At 51.0% G+C, this 17,483-nt stretch overlaps 1 protein-coding gene and 1 long non-coding RNA gene across 3 annotated transcripts in view; one reads left to right on the top strand and one right to left on the bottom strand.

The window, feature by feature from the left end:
- R3HDML (R3H domain containing like) overlaps positions 1-14,594 on the top strand; it is a 46,848-nt gene extending 32,254 nt beyond the window's left edge. For both annotated transcript variants that reach the window (XM_065565943.1, XM_005304675.4), the window contains exons 2-6: positions 142-499; positions 7,453-7,571; positions 9,092-9,224; positions 11,302-11,417; positions 13,770-14,594. In XM_065565943.1, coding sequence (XP_065422015.1) covers positions 239-499; positions 7,453-7,571; positions 9,092-9,224; positions 11,302-11,417; positions 13,770-13,902 — 762 coding nt within the window. In that variant the 5' untranslated portion in view covers positions 142-238 and the 3' untranslated portion in view covers positions 13,903-14,594. The remainder of the gene's footprint in view (positions 1-141; positions 500-7,452; positions 7,572-9,091; positions 9,225-11,301; positions 11,418-13,769) is intronic.
- Positions 1-17,483, bottom strand: part of LOC122174762 (uncharacterized) — a 55,353-nt gene that overhangs the window by 6,284 nt on the left and 31,586 nt on the right. Inside the window, exon 2 of the long non-coding RNA XR_006177044.2 lies at positions 260-519. This is a non-coding gene — a long non-coding RNA (uncharacterized LOC122174762). The remainder of the gene's footprint in view (positions 1-259; positions 520-17,483) is intronic.

Below are 17,483 nucleotides of genomic sequence, written 5' to 3'. Positions count from 1 at the left end.
TGTTTGTGGAAAAGCATCTGTCAGTGTTTAATTTTTGTTTTGTTTTTCAACCTGGAAAACCTATTTCCAAGATCTTTGGGGAGGTGGAATTTTCATGTGAAATGCAAAAATAAACTGTGCCTCTATTGTCTCCCTTTTTAGATACACCATCAGAAGGAAGAAGATTTGCCTTATTTTTTTGTTTTGTTTCATTTGAAAGTAGACAGTTGCAAAAAAAAAAAAAAAAAACCAAGCTAAAATGACTTTACTGCACATGCACCTGTATTTCACTGGCTTGGTCTTCTGGATTATACCGAAATCAACCTCTTTTGTGCTGCCCAATGCCACCGAGCTCCTGCACCCCTCCAGCAGCCCGCAGGCTGGCTTCGTGTCCGGCCTCGGGGCGCCGAGGAGTCGCCGAAAGCGATACATCTCTCCGCGGGACATGAGCGCTCTTTTGGACTACCACAACCAAGTACGGGCACAGGTGTCTCCGCCAGCAGCCAACATGGAGTATATGGTGAGTTTTTGCCATGCTTCCTGAAGGGAGAAGGAACGATAGTGGGGTCAAGGGCAGGTTTAATGTCTTAGCACCATCTGTTGAGGAAGCGGGTACAAACGGAAAACTGCAGCGCTGCAGAATGGAGCCCAGCTGGACTGGCAATGCCCATTACATCAGCACGGCGGATGCCATGCTCAGGCACTGGCCATGTTATTATTGTGATCTATTATTTCTCAGCAACAAGCTGTGTGCTAAGCCCTGCGCAGCAACGCGCAGAGTCAGCCCCAGTCCCAATGCGCTTCCTACCCAAAGTCAAACCTGAGACAAGTGAGGGTCATAAAGAGCCTAACCAGGTGTGGGGAGGGGAGAGGGTGCGGGGAAGTTAACGATAAGCCCACACTGGGTGCTATTAAGTTAGGCTTCTTTTGTTTTCTATGATTACTTCTTGTGAGACAGCAGAGTTTCTGGGAGGGACCTGAATGAGGAAAGGGAAGGTGGGGATCTAAAGCCCTTTAATGAGTACAGAGCTTTCCTGTCATGTTATGCCCAGCCAGGCAGTGCCCATCGGTTCAGTACAGTGTATGCCAGCATTAGCCCCTAGTACTAGCAGTGCCCTCTGGGTCAGTTTGTTAATAGAAGTTCCAGCTTTTGGTATATTTCTCCCTCTGGTCTACACACAATGTTGCACCCATTTAACTAAGGGTGTGATGCTAAAGCGATGCAGCCCTGTGTGTGAACACTATGACATTGGCTTATATCAGTTCAGCTTATGTCTGTGAGGTAACAGGTACAAATCAAACCAACACAGGCCAGGTTCACGCAGAGTTATGCCAGGTTAGCATCCTCCTTTTAGTAAAACCAGTGCAACCTCTGTGTTTAGACAAGCCCTAATTAGTCAGCTGTTTCCACCATGCTGCAGACTGTGGGCACCTGGGGGAGGTTTTAGACCTGCAGATAGGGAGGGGCCCACTTGGTTTAGAGCTTATTTCACAAAGGAAAAAGTGAAGAGCTAAGGGAGGGATCCCTATGTGAGTGGCTGAGCTCTGCATCAGCTGGTACCATGCAGCCTGCAGGGCCCTGTGGAGACAGCCTTTCTGAACTCAGTGAGCTCCTTGTTCATGATAATTGTAGTAGCTGCGTTTTGCTGTTAGCAGAGAAGATGAAAGCCTGCCACGTCACAGTGACTTCCCCAGCTAGCAGCTCTGAGTGCAGTGGTTGGGGCTGGGGAGGTGGTGAGTCCAATGAAGGTAACTGATATTTCACAGCATCTTCCGGGAAGCCCTGGCTTCCTTTCCTTATGCAATTCCGGGCACACTGATTGCTAACTCAGTGGCTAATGCTAACTGCTGCGTCTGTTGGGTTTGTGTCTTTTCTTTTCCTACTCATGTGTCCAAAAAAGGTCAGAGTAGAAACCTGTAGTAACTAAAAAGCAGGAATAAAAAATAACCAAGGTTCTGATCCAAAGCCCATTGAAGTCTGTCCAGGGGGACGCTGTTCACTGACTTCAGGGGGCTTTGGATTAGGCCCTTGAGGAGAAAGGTGCAGCTGTGTTTGCTTGGGAAATGCCAGCTGCTGACAGATACTCTGTAGGGAAACCGCCAAGCTCTAGGTTCCATTCAAGGCTCTGGAAATGGGCACGGGGGATCTGCTGGAGAATCGTCAACAACAGACAGAAAAGAGACCTCCCTATGGGCCTGATTCAGCAGAGCGCTGGCATCTTTAACCCTCTGAAGTCAGTGGGAGTCAGCACCTCCCATGATCAGGCCTGTGCTTGGTTCCACTCTAGAGTCCTGGCAAAACCAAATGTCATCTGCTGCAAACCAGGAACAGACATAAAGTGCAAAGAGCAGCCCTGTTTGTGTGCACCTTGGGAGATCTGCCCCAGGCCACTTCCACCAGTGCTGCCCAAACAACAATGCTGTCTGCAGGGGTGATCTGCCGCATGTGGAAATGTACCATCTTCTCCCCGCAGGCCTGGCAAAGCGATTGTTGGTCATTTCTACTCCCACTTGGCTTTGCTACTGTTCATAGAATCATAGAATCATAGAATAGCAGGGTTGGAAGGGACCTCAAGAGGTCATCTAGTCCAACCCCCTGCTCAAAGCAGGACCAATTCCCAGCTAAATCATCCCAGCCAGGGCTTTGTCAAGCCGGGCCTTAAAAACCTCCAAGGAAGGAGACTCCACCACCTCCCTAGGTAACGCATTCCAGTGTTTCACCACCCTCCTAGTGAAATAGTTTTTCCTAGTATCCAACCTGGACCTTCCCCACTGCAACTTGAGACCATTGCTCCTTGTTCTGTCATCTGCCACCACTGAGAACAGCCGAGCTCCATCCTCTTTGGAACCCCCCTTCAGGTAGTTGAAGGCTGCTATCAAATCCCCCCTCATTCTTCTCTTCTGGAGACTAAACAATCCCAGTTCCCTCAGCCTCTCCTCATAAGTCATGTGCTCCAGACCCCTAATCATTTTTGTTGCCCTCCGCTGGACTCTTTCCAATTTTTCCACCTCCTTCTTGTAGTGTGGGGCCCAAAACTGGACACAGTATTCCCGATGAGGCCTCACCAATGTCGAATAAATGTTAATGTTTGTTGAATGCTAACAGCATGATTGGTGCTGTACATACACAGAAGAAGACCTGGCCTCAGCCTCCAGGGACTTGCAGTCTAATTCACACACCATCCATACAGGTCTGACCCAGCAAGTGGTGCCTGGAGATAACTACAGGCCTAATTTGCAAAGGTGCTGAAGCACCTCCAGCTCCCATTGACATCAGCACTTCTGAGACGTAGGCCCCATTTTCTGAAGGTGCAATGGGGGTCAGAGTTGCATAGGGTTACCATATTTCAGCGAGCAAAAAAGAGGACGGGAGGAGCCCCGCCCCTGCCCCTCCCACTTCCCGCCCCCCCCTGACCTCCCAACCCTCCCCCCGTTCCTTGTCCCCTGACAACCCCCTCCTGGGACCCCTGCCCCTAACTGCCCCCCAGGACTATCTAAGCCTCCCTGCCTCTTGTCCCCTGACTGCCCCAACCTTTATCCACACCCCCACCCCCAGACAGACCCCTGGGACTCCCACGCCCCATCCAACCACTCCCCACCCACTGACAGCCCCCCCCCAGAACTCCCAACCCATCTAAACCCCTCTGCTCCCTGTCCCCTGACTGCTCCGATCCCTCTCCGCACTCCTGCCCCCTGACAGCCCCCCCCAGAACTCCCAACCCATCTAAACCCCTCTGCTCCCTGTCCCCTGACTGCTCCGATCCCTCTCTCCACTCCTGCCCCCTGACAGCTCCCCCCCAGAACTCCCAGCCCCCTACCCCCCCCCGCTCCTTGTCCCCTAACTGCCCCCTCCTAAGACCCCCCCCCAACTGCCCCCCAGGACCCTACCCCCTACCTGTACCCTGACTGCCCAAAACTTTCTCCACTCCCCCCAAAAAGCCCCCCCCGTTTCTTGACCTCCACCTCCAGAACCTTCCTGCCCCCTGACCTCCTTACCCTGCTGCTCAGAACAGAGTGTTGGGCTCTGTGCAGCCGAGCCGGACACATGGCTGAGCTCCCGAGCACAACAAAACCCGGTCTGGCCCTGCACAACAAAACCCGGTCTGGCCCTGCACAGTGTTGCTGGACTGGACTGCAAGGGAGCTGCTGGCTCAGAATGCAGGGCGGATCCGGCTCCTCTACAGCTGCTCCTGAGTCCAGCCCGGGACTTCCCTGCAGCCCTCCCAGCCACTCTCTGCTAATCCCGGACATTGTGAGTGATTTACAAATTCCCCCCGGACGCTATTTTTAGCACACAAAAGGAGGACATGTCCGGGGAAATCCGGACGTATGGTAACCCTAGAGTTGCAGAGATAAAAGGCGTCTCACACCCAGCTCCAGAACTAGAGCTTCCTGCTGTAGGTGTGTAACAGCATCCATCAGCTAAGTACCAGGATCACAGTCACAGTCCCTTTGTTATTCTAACTGCTTAGAGCAGCTATTTCCTTTGTCCTCACCCACCCTGAACAGCTTTGGAGACAAGCCCCAGTCATGCCTGGGAGAGAAAAGGGAAGGCGCTGGTCTGATTTTGGAAGCTACCTGTTTAGGCCAAGCACATGTGAAGCACAGACTCCCCCCAGGCAAGATTGATCCGATCTGAGCACCACGCAAGCAGAACTATTGTGTATCCCTTATGTATCAACATCTAGAGGTGACCCATAATGCACCCTTTCTGGTGGAGCCAACTTATGTCCTTTACCCTCTGGGGCTGAGAGCTGACCCTTTGGGTGTCACCCACCTAGTGACACCCAGAATCAACCTATGGTATCCCCTACCTAGTGAAATCCAGAATTGGCCTATTGGGAATCTGTTGGCCAGTGGTGGCACAATTGGCTCACTCTGTAGCCTCAGCCCTGTGATCCTGATGGTGATTCTGAGATGTCTGAGGACAATGGGTGATACAGGAGCCTTCCCTTCTGTTGTCTACCACAAGCTATAAGTTCAGTATTTCCTGTCACTCCCATCTTTTCTCCCTTTGGGGTTGGCTTCTCTGCTTCCAGACAGGAGGACCGATGTGCCATAACTTGTAAGCCCCCCCTACGCTGGGTCCTGGATTTTCAACTGTCCACACGTGTTATGGAAGCAGTGACAGGAAACGAAGCTGGAACCATTGCTGCAGCCTGCATCGCAGAGGAGAGCAGGGGTCCCGCTGTTAAAATCGCTGAGTCTCCATTCAGTGCCCACCCAGCAAATGGCCATGCATGTCACTGCAATGGTGGGGGGGCTTTCATGGGCTTATTGCCTCTGAATTAGTGAAATGTTCATAATAGCTGAATTTCCCCCGGTCCAAACTACAGGTGTGAGACGTATTGGGCTCTGGCACGGTCTCCCTGGGACACTTAAAAGTTGGCTGGACAAGACACTAGAAAACGGCCTATAGGGCAGAACCCATGAGACAGACAGCATGAGCTGGAGTCTCTGGATATGTCTACACTGCAGTGTAAGCCCAGAGTTACCCACAACTTGAAGTAGCGGACCCTGGGGTTTGTTAAGCAAGTTCTTGAGCATTTACACTCATTTGTAACTCCGGGTTAGGAATAGTTGAATTCTGAGTCCCAACCTGGGGCCCCAATATCTTTTACACTGCATTATGTGGGCCCAAGTCCAACCACCTATATCCCAGACTTCCAAGTGCCTCCCATAATAAGGCTGTTCTAGCCCTTTGTTCCTGGTGTAATGTGGGAAAACTTGACTGTCCAGAGAACAAAGAAAGTCAGCCAGTGGGATTGTGGAATACTATTGGCAGGCTTCCAGAGCATGAGTCCAGTGCGGCTGTGTCTTCACTGCAAAGCAATAGGAATTGAACCGTAGGTCCTGGCTTGACTAATGCTCGGACCCTCCACGGGTGGGGGGGTCCTGGGACCCTGGATCTGAGCCCTGGGTTAGTGCGATTTGTGTGTAGACTGTGGAAGCAGAGAAAGAACTCTGTTTACCTGTTGAGAGACCTGCTTAGCTCTCTCCCTCTGCGCAATTGTGAGAGTTAATAAAGCATCTGACTTGCTATACCTAAACAAATAGTGAGAACTCTGTTTTTCTCCGACAATACGGAAGGGGGTTGGGCTTGAGCCTGAGTTCAAACCCTGGCCTTACATTGCAGTGTAGACACACCCTATGACTCTCTGACGGACCTGTCTGGTTTTAAGATAAAGTTAGATAAGTTTATGGAGGGAATGGTTTAATGGTAAAACATAGTAGTCAAGGAAAGCCAAGCAAGGGTGGGTAAATAGTATAATGGCTAACGGGGTCGGGCTGGAGACTCTTGCCTATATGCTCGGGGTCTTACTGATTGCCACATTTGGGGTCGGGAAGGAATTTTCCTCCAGGGCAGATTGGCTGAGCCTCTGGAGGTTTTTCGCCTTCCTCCGCAGCATGGGGCAGGGATCTCTAGCAGGAGGGTCTCTGCCGATTGCAGTCACTAAAAACAGGATTGGAGACTTCAACAGCAGAGTCCAGGGAAGGGGTAGGGACGGTTTTATGGCCTGCAGCATGCAGGGGGTCAGACCAGATGATCATAATGGTTCCTTCTGACCTTAAAGTCTATGAGTCTATGAGACCAGCTGGTTTTGAGAAAACCCCCGTCCTTTGGTTTGCCCAAAGCTGTACATCAGGCAGGGTTTGCTGAAAAGTACCCCAAACCTGGCCCATTATATAGAAAGACAGGTGATATTCAGGGGCTTCAATCCCAAAGCTCAGTGGGGGTGGGAAGGGACCTGGCCTCCTGTCCCATGTGCCACAGAGCCCAGCGGAGCTGAAGGGTCACCAGGCCTCCACATCAGGCCTGATGCAAACACTGCTTGGGCTGTATTTCATGCTCTCAGATAAAATGGGGCACCTGACACTTTGTGATGGATGCTAGGAAACATTTTCAACCTGTGAGGGTGATTAGGCATCAGGAGAGACAATAAAGGAGGTGGCTGAAGCAGAAAGGCCAGGAGAGATGGTGATCATAACAATATAAAGTTAATACTTTGCCTTTCTACAGTGATGTCCATTTGAGGATCTCAAGGCAACTTCCAAACACCAGTGAGTTTAGTCTCACAGTTGCCCTGCTCAGTATCTCCAGGCCCATTCGACAGATAAAGCAAGTGAGGCACAGAGTGGGAAATGACTCACTCAACGTGTGTCAATGGCAGAACAGAGGCCAGAGGCCAGGCCTCCTGACGCCTAGTCCTGCGCTTTAGCTGCAAGACCACTGCTCCTCTCTGAACAAGTACAAACACAAGTGGGAATGATGTAGGGAAGTGCCCTGCATAATGCAGGAACCTAAGGGTCTTTTCCAGGCCAGCCTTCTTGGATTCTGAGGTGGTTCTCCTGTACACATGTCATGGTTAAATGTTTCCCTTTCATTCTGCACAGTAATGAGTCACTGTTTCTTGCTCTGGGCTGTAGCCTAATGACATATGTTGTTGCGCCATCTCTTTTTTCCTCACCTAGGTGTGGGATGAGAGACTAGCCAAGTCTGCTGAAGCATGGGCCGTACAGTGCATATGGGACCATGGGCCACCACAGCTGATGAGATACATTGGTCAGAACCTCTCCATTCACTCTGGCAGGTAAGCGACCCACAGCCATGCTCTGATCATGCATGTTGTGTCAAATGAGGTCAAAGTCCTCATTCTTTGCAGACACAGGAGGAACTGGGGAGTCTGATTAGAACCCCGCCTAGGACAAAATTTGATCTAGGTCAGTGGTTCTCAAACTTTTGCATTGGTGACCCCTTTCAAATAGCAAGCCTCTGAGTGTAACCCCCCAGTATAAATCAAAAATCACTTTTTTTATATTTAACACTATTATAAATGCTGGAGGTGAAGAGGAGTTTGGGGGGTGACAGCTTGTGACCCCCAGGTAATAACCGCATGACCCCTTGAGGGGTCACAATCCCCGGTTTCAGAACCCCTGATCTAGTTCCATGGACGTCATTATTAGCAGCTTCCTTATTTAGGGCCCGGTTGTCACCCCTAACTCACACTCAGTAGCACCTTGCTCCACTGTGAGCTAAATGAAAGAAAGCAGCAGGACTCCTGGGCGAGTGAGGTGCTGTTCCCAGGGAGCAAGGGACAAGCCCAGGAGAGCCGAAATGAGTCTGGGCCAGGTTCACTGTTGCTCTGAGGAGGTGCAACTGTACCCATCTCCCCGGCAGTGAGTCTGAGTCACAGCCTAGAGAAAACGCTCCATGTTTGTTTGGGGAGGAGTGTGACTTACTACAGAATGGAAGCTGAAGGGCATGTCTCAGCTTGATCTGCAGACCTTGAGCCACTCAGCTGTCGGTAGCAGGAAGAGACCATTAATATACAGAGAAACCCACTGGACCAGAGTCGTGTTCCTGTTGGCGTTAGTGAAGAGGTTTTTTTTAGAGCCACTGCAGGATGCAACTGGAGCAGGGGATGGGCTGTGAAGGAGAAAAGCCCTGGTTCAAAAACAAAACACTTTGGGTAAATTAGCGAATGCGGCAAGAAATGGAGATGAAAACATCTGGAGATAAATGAGTCGATGTGTGAGTTGGATCAGTTGAGAAGTTTTCTCCTTGCTGGGAAAAGTCCTCTTTTTTTCTTGCACTGACAACACGGGGGGGGGGGGGGGCGGGGAGGTTAATGGGAGTAAAGAGTGATTTAATGCAGCCAGAGAGGGCCAGATTTGTAGTCATGGTTGTACATGCCCCTGGCATGCATGCACACAGCTCACAATGCAGGAGAGCAAAATTATGCTGCCACAGAGTCCTTAGCACCCGGAGAGACCCAGGGGGAACTTCCACTCACATTTCAAACCCCTGTCCCTCTTGCTCTGTTCCCCGTTTCACTCACTATGAGCACAAAGGGACCTCCTCCTTCTCCTTCACTCTCTGATGTCGCCTCCCAGGCCCTTGGGAACTCAGTTCCATTCTTGGTCCTTGAGGGAGCAAGGCGGGCACCTGCTCGCATGGCTCCAACATAGCTAAGGCAAAGCACCTCTCTAGCAAACATACACGAGTGCACCTAGGGGCACAGGCCTGCCCTGGCAGGTCTCCTTGGGGTTTGCTTCCTAGTCCTGGGTAGCGTGGAGGAATAACAGGGATAACATGTGTGATCTTCCACAGGTACCGGTCAGTCGTGGATCTTGTGAAATCTTGGTATTATGAGAAACAGCATTACTCCTTCCCCTACCCTCGTGACTGCAACCCCAGCTGCCCCTCCAAATGCAGTGGTTCTGTCTGCAGCCATTACACCCAGGTACGAAGCCAGAGTCACGTGGGGCAGGGTAGTGGTATTACTAAGTCTGCTGACATGCCCAAACCAGGAGTTAGATGGTAATGTACCAGGATCAGAACGCTTTCCATTGCACTTTGGGAGGTCTGGGCTATCCTCTTTTGTGTTGGCGGGATAGAATGCCCTGCAACTCTGTGTTTGTACAGCGCCTGACACAATGGGGTCCTGGCCCATGGTGAGGACTCCTAGCTGCTACAATAACACAAAGCATAAATAATAATCATTCTAAATGTGGCAACCAAGGGGATAAAGACTTTCCCGTGGGGCAAAAGGCAAAGCTTCTCATGAGTCTGATGCAGAGGCACAAACTGACAAAATGCAGTGAAATTTAGCAAAAAATCCCAGCAGACTTCCTGGGAAGCCAGTCCTTCTGCCTGACCGAGGTTTGTGTTTCATGGCAGAGGATGAGAGGCCTGGGGAAGGCAGGTTCAGGCGTTGCTGAGCCCTCTGTAGCGCACCTGGATGGGGACTCAGTGAGCATCAGTGGCATTATCCTGCCGCTGCAGCTTCTTAGAGCAATGAGCCATATCGCCTAAAGAAACCAGCAGAGAGCCCCCTGATCTGTCCCTTGCCAGAGCTGTCAGTCTGGCACCCTTTGCCAGCACTGCATTCATTGCAAACAAGCACGTTAACAAAGCACCATCCAAACACCAGCTCTTTTCCTAGCAGCAGTGGCTGCATTTTCCATTGTTCCGTCTGCTGGCTGGGGAGATGTTGTCTGTGGCGGCTGAGCTAGCTGGAGAGGGAAGGAGGACGAGCAACTCTGGGAGGCTGTCTGGTTTAAATCATAAAGACGAGGCCAAAGGAAGGCAGGCGTTAGCATTCCTGACAGGCTGCCTGCCCTCGGCAGTATCCGTTGTCCTGGGATACCTTGCAGAGCATTTGCCGGCATGAGCATGAGAGGCAGGTATTCACAGAGCTGCTGCCCTGTAACACACACATTGCTTTTAGGTGGATCAGTTTGTTTACATCAAAGAGCTGTGGCTGTAGCTGCAGAGAAGTTTCTCTCCATGTTCTGGAGCTCAGATGGAAGATTTTAGCCAATTGGCTGGAATGCTCCTTTTTTATTTGGCCTCAGTTTCCCTCTTTACACCAGTAGCACCACGAAGTCTCCAAAAGAGGGGAGAGAGAGCCCCTTCCTGCCTTGCTGATCATGAATCAGCTCCTTCGCAACAGAGCGGCTATTTAGTGTGCAGAAATGTCTGGCTGCTCATTAAATACGGCCCCCTCATCCCCCAGAGCACATCCAGGAAGAGTGCCGCCAGCACAAGGTGGAAAATGTTCCTTTACTTCCATGGTTTGTGGCAAAGCATTTCTACCCTTTAATTAACAGTGTGCTGCATGGCTCCACTGCTCTGCTCAGTCTGCTTGGCCCCTGGCAATCCCCAAGCCAGTATTTCCATGGGTGTCTGCCACTTACATAGACTTTCATCCCCTTTCCTTCTGACTTGTCTGAGAGCTTGAATATGTCTCAGTCCCAGTGCAGCTGTTGTTATTGTTGTGACTTAAGCACGGTCTGGATAGTGGCTTTAGGGAATCTGGGAGTGAACTAGAAAAATAACAACCACTTTTTATGAAGAGTTCAATTCAATGACCTGAGCAAGTTGGATGGTTTTCCTAGTTCTGATCAGTGTGTGAAGATGTCCACTCCAAGGCTCTCCCAAGGGGTACATATTCGAAAGGGCTGAGGCTGGTCCCTTTTTTGTGGGTACAATCCTCATTTCAACTTAAGATGTGACAAGGCAGGTATCAATTTTGCAGGCATGAGTTGTGCCCACAGAAGAGAAGTCATTTGACTGGAAAACTGGCCTTACAATCGGTCAGCAAAGCACAAGGCAGATGCAGCAGTAGGCATCCACCAAGACAATCAGCGAGGGGTGTTTTTATTCTCTGTCTTCTGGAAGGGGAAATTCCCGAATAGAATAAACAGAGGTCCATTTGCCTCTGCTTGGCAGGCTCCATGGTTCTCCACCTCTGATGCTTGTGCTTTGCTGTATGCCACACAATCCTGATAGCTTCTGTTTGACTGTCTCTGATGCAGATGGTGTGGGCCTCCTCCAACAGAATTGGCTGTGCCATCAACGCCTGCTCCAACATGAACGTGTGGGGCAGCACCTGGCGGCAGGCAGTGTACTTAGTGTGCAACTATGCCATCAAGTAAGTGAGCGAAGGAAAGGCTCCCCCTGACCACAGGCAACTTCAGAGTGAGGATGGGAGCTGGGGGCTAGTGAGCACCACCTCCCCTCTCCCAACACACCTGCCTGAGTTTGCCATTCACATAAGGAACTTGCCCCGTGGACCAGGTTCCATCTCAGCCTGATCTTGGTTTGCCTGAGGGACCCGTGACAGGAGGGGAGGCAAAATGGAAGCTGGGAATTCTCTCAGCCTTATCTGTGTGCTCACAAACACAGCGCCCTCCGTGTGTTGAACATCCTGGCTTAGAAGCAATTGAGTTGCCCCAGCCCAGCCAGGAGATATAGTATCATAGACTATCAGGGTTGGAAGGGACCTCAGGAGGTCATCTAGTCCAACCCCCTGCTCAAAGCAGGACCAATCCCCAGACAGATTTTTGCCCCAGATCCCTAAATGGCCCCCTGTCAAGGCTCCTTCCCCACTCTGAACTTTAGGTTACAGATGTGGGGGCCTGCATGAAAACTTCTAAGCTTAACTACCAGCTTAGATCTGGTCCGCTGCCACCATTCCCAATGTGCTAACTCCCTTCCCTGGGTAGCCTTGGGAGACTCTTCACCAATTCCCTGGTGAATACAGATCTAAACCCGTTGGATCTTAAAACAAGGAGAAATTAACCATCCCCCCTCCTTTCTCCCACCAACTCCTGGTGGATCAAGATCCAACCCCCTTGGATCTAAAAACAAGGAAAAATCAATCAGGTTCTTAAAAAGAAGGCTTTTAATTAAAGAAAAAGGTAAAAATAATCTCTGTAAAATCAGGATGGAAAATAACTTTACAGGGTAATCAAACTTAAAGAGCCCAGAGGACCCCCCTCTAGCCTTAGGTTCAAAGTTACAGCAAACAGAGGTAAACACCCTAATAAAAGGTACATTTACAAGTTGAGAAAACAAAGATAAAACTAACATGCCTTGCCTGGCTGTTTACTTACAAGTTTGAAATATGAGAGACTTGTTCAGAAAGATTTGGAGAGCCTGGATTGATGTCTGGTCCCTCTCAGTCCCAAGAGCGAACAACCACCAAAACAAAGAGCCCAAACAAAAACCTTCCCCCCACCAAGATTTGAAAGTATCTTGTCCCATTATTGGTCCTTTGGGTCAGGTGTCAGCCAGGTTACTTGAGCTTCTTAACCCTTTACAGGTAAAAGGATTTTGGAGTTTCTGGCCAGGAGGGATTTTATAGTATTGTACACAGGAGGGTTGTTACCCTTCCCTTTATAGTTATGACACCCCCTCAAACTCACAACTCTGGGTTTAGCAAGCCAATGCTCAAACCACTGTGCTATCCCTCCCCCCCACACCCTTATTGCTCTCAGCCTTTGCTCAGTCTGGGCTCTCCTTTGGTGCCTGGATTAGCCCAAGAGAGTATTTTCCTTTGCCTCAAAGGGGCTTAGCAAGTACTTGCATACAGCGTTCCTCTGGGGACAGCCAGAGCTGCAAGCACTGACCATGATGCAAAACACTCTTGCTAATCAGCCTCAGGTAACTCTTCCCCTATGCAGCTGTGGCTCCCTGGGCACCAGGAGGGCTGGACATGAGCCATCCTACACTGGTATGCTGCCGGGACAGTGGAGGTACCTTAGCAATTTGAACATGAGTTAAACTCAGTGTGTGTCCAGCTTCACCTTAGTCCAATGATCCAGGGTTGAAACTCCTTCAGCCCCTCACGTCAGTAAACAGATGCACACTCACACTGTTGAATGCACGCACGTGCAAACACACACAGAGACACGCCGACCAGATTGCATGTACACAGGGCATTGTGATGCTTGTTTAGGACTCTATTACAGAGAGAGCCAAGACAGTACAAGATTAAGGTTTTATTCCTTCCTCCATGTGTATTGTCCTCTCTCATCAAGCACTCCCTGAAAGTGGAGTTACCCTACAGATAAGCATTCGATCAGACAATAGCACCCCCAACTGGGAAGTTATCTATCGTAACAAGTGCTGTTTGCAGTCACTGGTTTTGTCACATGCATCACTAGCTGCACAGACTTCCTGGCTGCTCACTGAGAATACAGAGCCCAGGATTCTTCTGCTTCAAAAGTACAGACCTCTCCCATTTGAGGTAAAGAAATCTCCCTGGGCTGCAATGGTATTACAGTTCATCGCACCTGTCATCTGCAGCACTAGAGGGCAACATGGTCAGACACTGTTGAACAGGTGTGATTCTATCCAGTAGGGGCAGTGTGGCGCGCGCGCACACACACAGACACACACACACAGACACACACACACACAAACACACACACGTTCTCTGAGCACAAACAAGCACAATCCAAAGCATGCTGCAACTCCCATGCCATGCCTTCCTTTCCAGGGGCAACTGGATAGGAGAAGCTCCTTACAAGGTGGGGAGACCGTGCTCGGCCTGCCCACCCAGTTATGGTGGTGTCTGCAGCAACAACATGTGCTTCACGGGACTCAAATCCAACAAAGTGAGCTGGTTCTGAGCCTCCGAGAGCTCTTCCCGGCGGCTGGAAAAGCGGAGCTGCAGCTGGCGACAGGAGAACGTGGGAAACGCCATGTACAATGTTGTGTAAACTAGGAGAATTATTTATAACAGTAACATTCCAGGCTGCTTCCCCCTCCCCTCCCCTCGTCCCCACCCCTCCAGCTGCATTTAGGAAGTGTTAGTCAGTAACTGCTCTAAAGAGCTGGCAGGATCTTTCCCTATGGTTATTCTGTTCTATCCCGGCTGTAGCCCACTCCCCTAACGCTGTGTAGGGAATGGCTGAGCTGTCACTTTGTCTCTGTGTTACACAGCTCCCGAGGGAGCGCATGGGGTGGTGTTCCTCTGAGGGCAGTAGGTGCAGTTAGGTTCCCAGGGTAGCAGAGTGTCAAGGGAAAAGTCATAGTGGGATGTCTGTCCTCTTTCCAGCTCTGTGATGCCCCCTCCCCCCCAGCTCACACGTAAGGCAGATGATCGTTGTCAATAATGCTCAGGTTTTCCTCTGAGCGTCCCCCATATCTGATGGTCCAGGGAGGAGCTGGGAGGGCTGAGCAAGCAATGGGGAGGACACTGCGCACCCACGGCCTCCCTTGTCAGTGGTTCCACATTCATCCTTCCCCAACCTAACAATAAGCCTCTTTGTCAGAACTTTACAATAAAAGTCTTGGGACCAAGGTGTTTGTGCCTGTCTCTGCTGCTGGCCCATCCCCGGGGAACGCACCCTTGCAACACAGAGCAACCCCTAGGCTTCGTTTTCCTCTTTGGAGCGAGACGCCATGTATCGTAGTACAGACGGTGCTGACAGTCCTGGCAGAGATACAGCTGTTCCTCCATGAGGGGAGGGCTGGCGGGCCAGGGGCAGAGTATCTCCAGCCACACACATGAGGGGAACCCAACCACCGACCTGCAGCTGGGGCTTTTCCTTTTGCTAACCCCCACCAGCTCGGTTTCCAAAGGTAACCGTTGCAGGGCCCATGTGGAGATGCTTGTGTAATTTGCTCCACCTTGTGGGAGAAGGAGGGTATTGCAGTGAGGTTGATTCAGCTGTGCATCAAAAGTGAGATTCTTTCCTGAAGTCTCTCATTGGGTTACTACAGCTGGATGGGGGAGAGGATAAGGAGCTGCTCTGCTGGGAAGGAGGCCAACTTGAGAGCCCAGGAAGTCCACACAGAGCAGGCATAGTCTCTTGCAGGCTGGTGTACCTCCCTCTGCCCTGCCAATGAACTTATCTGACCCAAAGGCCCAAATGCGTGAACTGTCCAATTTGCCCATTTGGTTGGGTCAGGGAGGTTTCCTTAGTCTTAAGGTGGAACTCAAGCACAGCAGCATGTGGTGCAGGGAGGGGCTGCAAGCGCGTTGGGGGACAGGATTGGAATTGACAAATTAGAGGATTGGTCTGAAATCAACAAGATGAAATTCAATAAAGACAAGTGCAAAGTACTACAGTTAGGAAGGAAACATCAACTGTACAACTACAAACTGGGGGATAACTGGGCAGGTGGCAGCACTGCTGAAAAGGATCTGGGGGTTACAGTGGATCACATACTGAATATGAGCCAACTATGTGATGCTGTTGCAAAAAAGGCAAATATCATTCTGGGGGTTTATTAATAGGAGTGTTGGATATAAGACCTGGGAGGTAATTGTCCCTCTCTATCCAGCAGTGGTGAGATCTCAGCTGGAGTGCTGTGTCCGGTCCTGAGTGCCACACTTTAGGAAAGATATGGACAAATTGGAGAGAGTCCATAGGAGCTCAACGAAAGTGATAAAAGGGTTTTAAAAAACCTGACCTTTGAGGAAAGGTTAAAAAAACTGGGCATGTCTCGTCTTGAAGGCGTACTTAGACTGAGTGGGGACTTGATAACAATCTTCACATATGTTAAGGGCTGTTATAACGAGGACAGTGATCAATTGTTTTCTGTGTCTGCTGAAGGTAGGACAAGAAGTGATCTGCAGCAAGGGAGGTTAAGGTTAGGTATTAAGAAAAACTTTCTAACTATTCAGGTTATTTAAGCTCTGGAATAGGCTTCCGAGAGAGGTTGTGGAATGCCCGTCACTGGAGGTTTTTAAGAACAGGGTGGACAAACTCCTGTCAGGGATGATCTGGGTTTACTTGGTCCTGCCTCAGCACAGGGGGCTGGACTTGCTGATTTCTCAAAGTCCCTTCCAGCCCTGCATTTCTGTGAGTCTATGGTGGGGGTGAGGGAGCCAGTCCAGCACGCAGGGCCGGCTCCAGGCACCAGCTCAGCAAGCAGGTGCTTGGGGCGGCCAATGGAGAGGGGCAGCATGTCCGGCTCTTCAGCAGCAATTCGGCGGCGGGTCACTCAGTTCCTCTCGGAGGGAAGGACCTGCCGCCGAATTGCCGCCGAAGAATGAAGCGGCGGTAGAGCTGAATTGCAGCCGATCGCGATCATGGCTTATTTTATTTTTTTTCCTGCTTGGGGAGGCAAAAACGCTAGAGCCGGCCCTGCCAGCACGGGCTAGTAGCTGGAATCATTCCCTTGACCCGGAAGCAAGAATGGGCTCAAACATTTGAGATCTGAGCACACGGAGGTGTGCTGTGCAACATGAAGGCCAGGCAATGGTAGGAGGGAATCCAGTGGTACATTTCATGAACCCACTGGCCTATCCACCTGGGAATGTGAGGGCAAATCCTAGGTCATGAGTGAAATGAGTGTGGTGGGTCTCAGCCAGCTCAAATCAAGGTCTCTCCTCTATGAAGATGCTTGACTAGTGGCGAGTGAATCTCCTCGGAGTTGCTGCACAACAACTTCAGGCCTAAGGAAAAGTGTCTGCGCAGTGGCCATTGAGGGGCAGATAATGCTGATTCCCCGTGCTAAGCAGCAAACAAAGGGCGGTGCCTCTCTTATCTGCACTGACAATGGGAGGATTCAGCCCGGCCGCCTGACGCTCAGTAGAGTCTGGCTTACTCTGGAGGCTGTGAGGAAACCCTCCTATCTCAGCTCTCTGGTGAAAGACAGACAAGCCAGGTCCCAGGGATGGAGCTAAGCATCTGGTTTCCCCCTCTCTCCACTGGACCGGGAAAGCCCAGCAAGAGCATTTCTGGCCACACACACACACCCCTTCGCCCCCCACATGCTGCCACCCTGAAGAAGGGAAGGGGGACAATAATGCAAAGCAAAGAAAGTAAAAGAACTCAGAGTCATTGGATCAACCCTGCCACCCTAATCTGAAGCCCCACATCCTCCATATCACACCCCTAACCCCACATTGTGGGGGCCTGCACATCACACAGCCCAACCCCAAGCTGCAGGAGACACTCTATCCCAGCCCAGCCCAGAGGGTCTGGGTAGAACCCTCTCTCCCAATAGATGGAGCCACTCCACATCACCCACCCCCGCCTGCACAGGCCTCCATGTGACTCACATCCCTGCCCCAAACAGGACCCATCAGTATCAGACACTCCTGTCTCAAACTCAGAGGCCCCCTCTATCCTTCCCCCGACCTCAAACTGCAGGTGCCCCCACCTCAGACACCCCATCCCCCAAACTGGCGGTCTCGACACCTCTCCCACGCCTTGCCCCAGGCTACATGGCCCCTTCCAGAGAGCTGGTGCTGGAC

This window comes from Chrysemys picta, chromosome 13 (assembly GCF_011386835.1).
Source record: "Chrysemys picta bellii isolate R12L10 chromosome 13, ASM1138683v2, whole genome shotgun sequence".
Classification (NCBI taxonomy): domain Eukaryota; kingdom Metazoa; phylum Chordata; order Testudines; family Emydidae; genus Chrysemys; species Chrysemys picta.
Note: the sequence above shows the minus strand (reverse complement) of the source record. Positions and strands in the feature narration are given on the sequence as shown.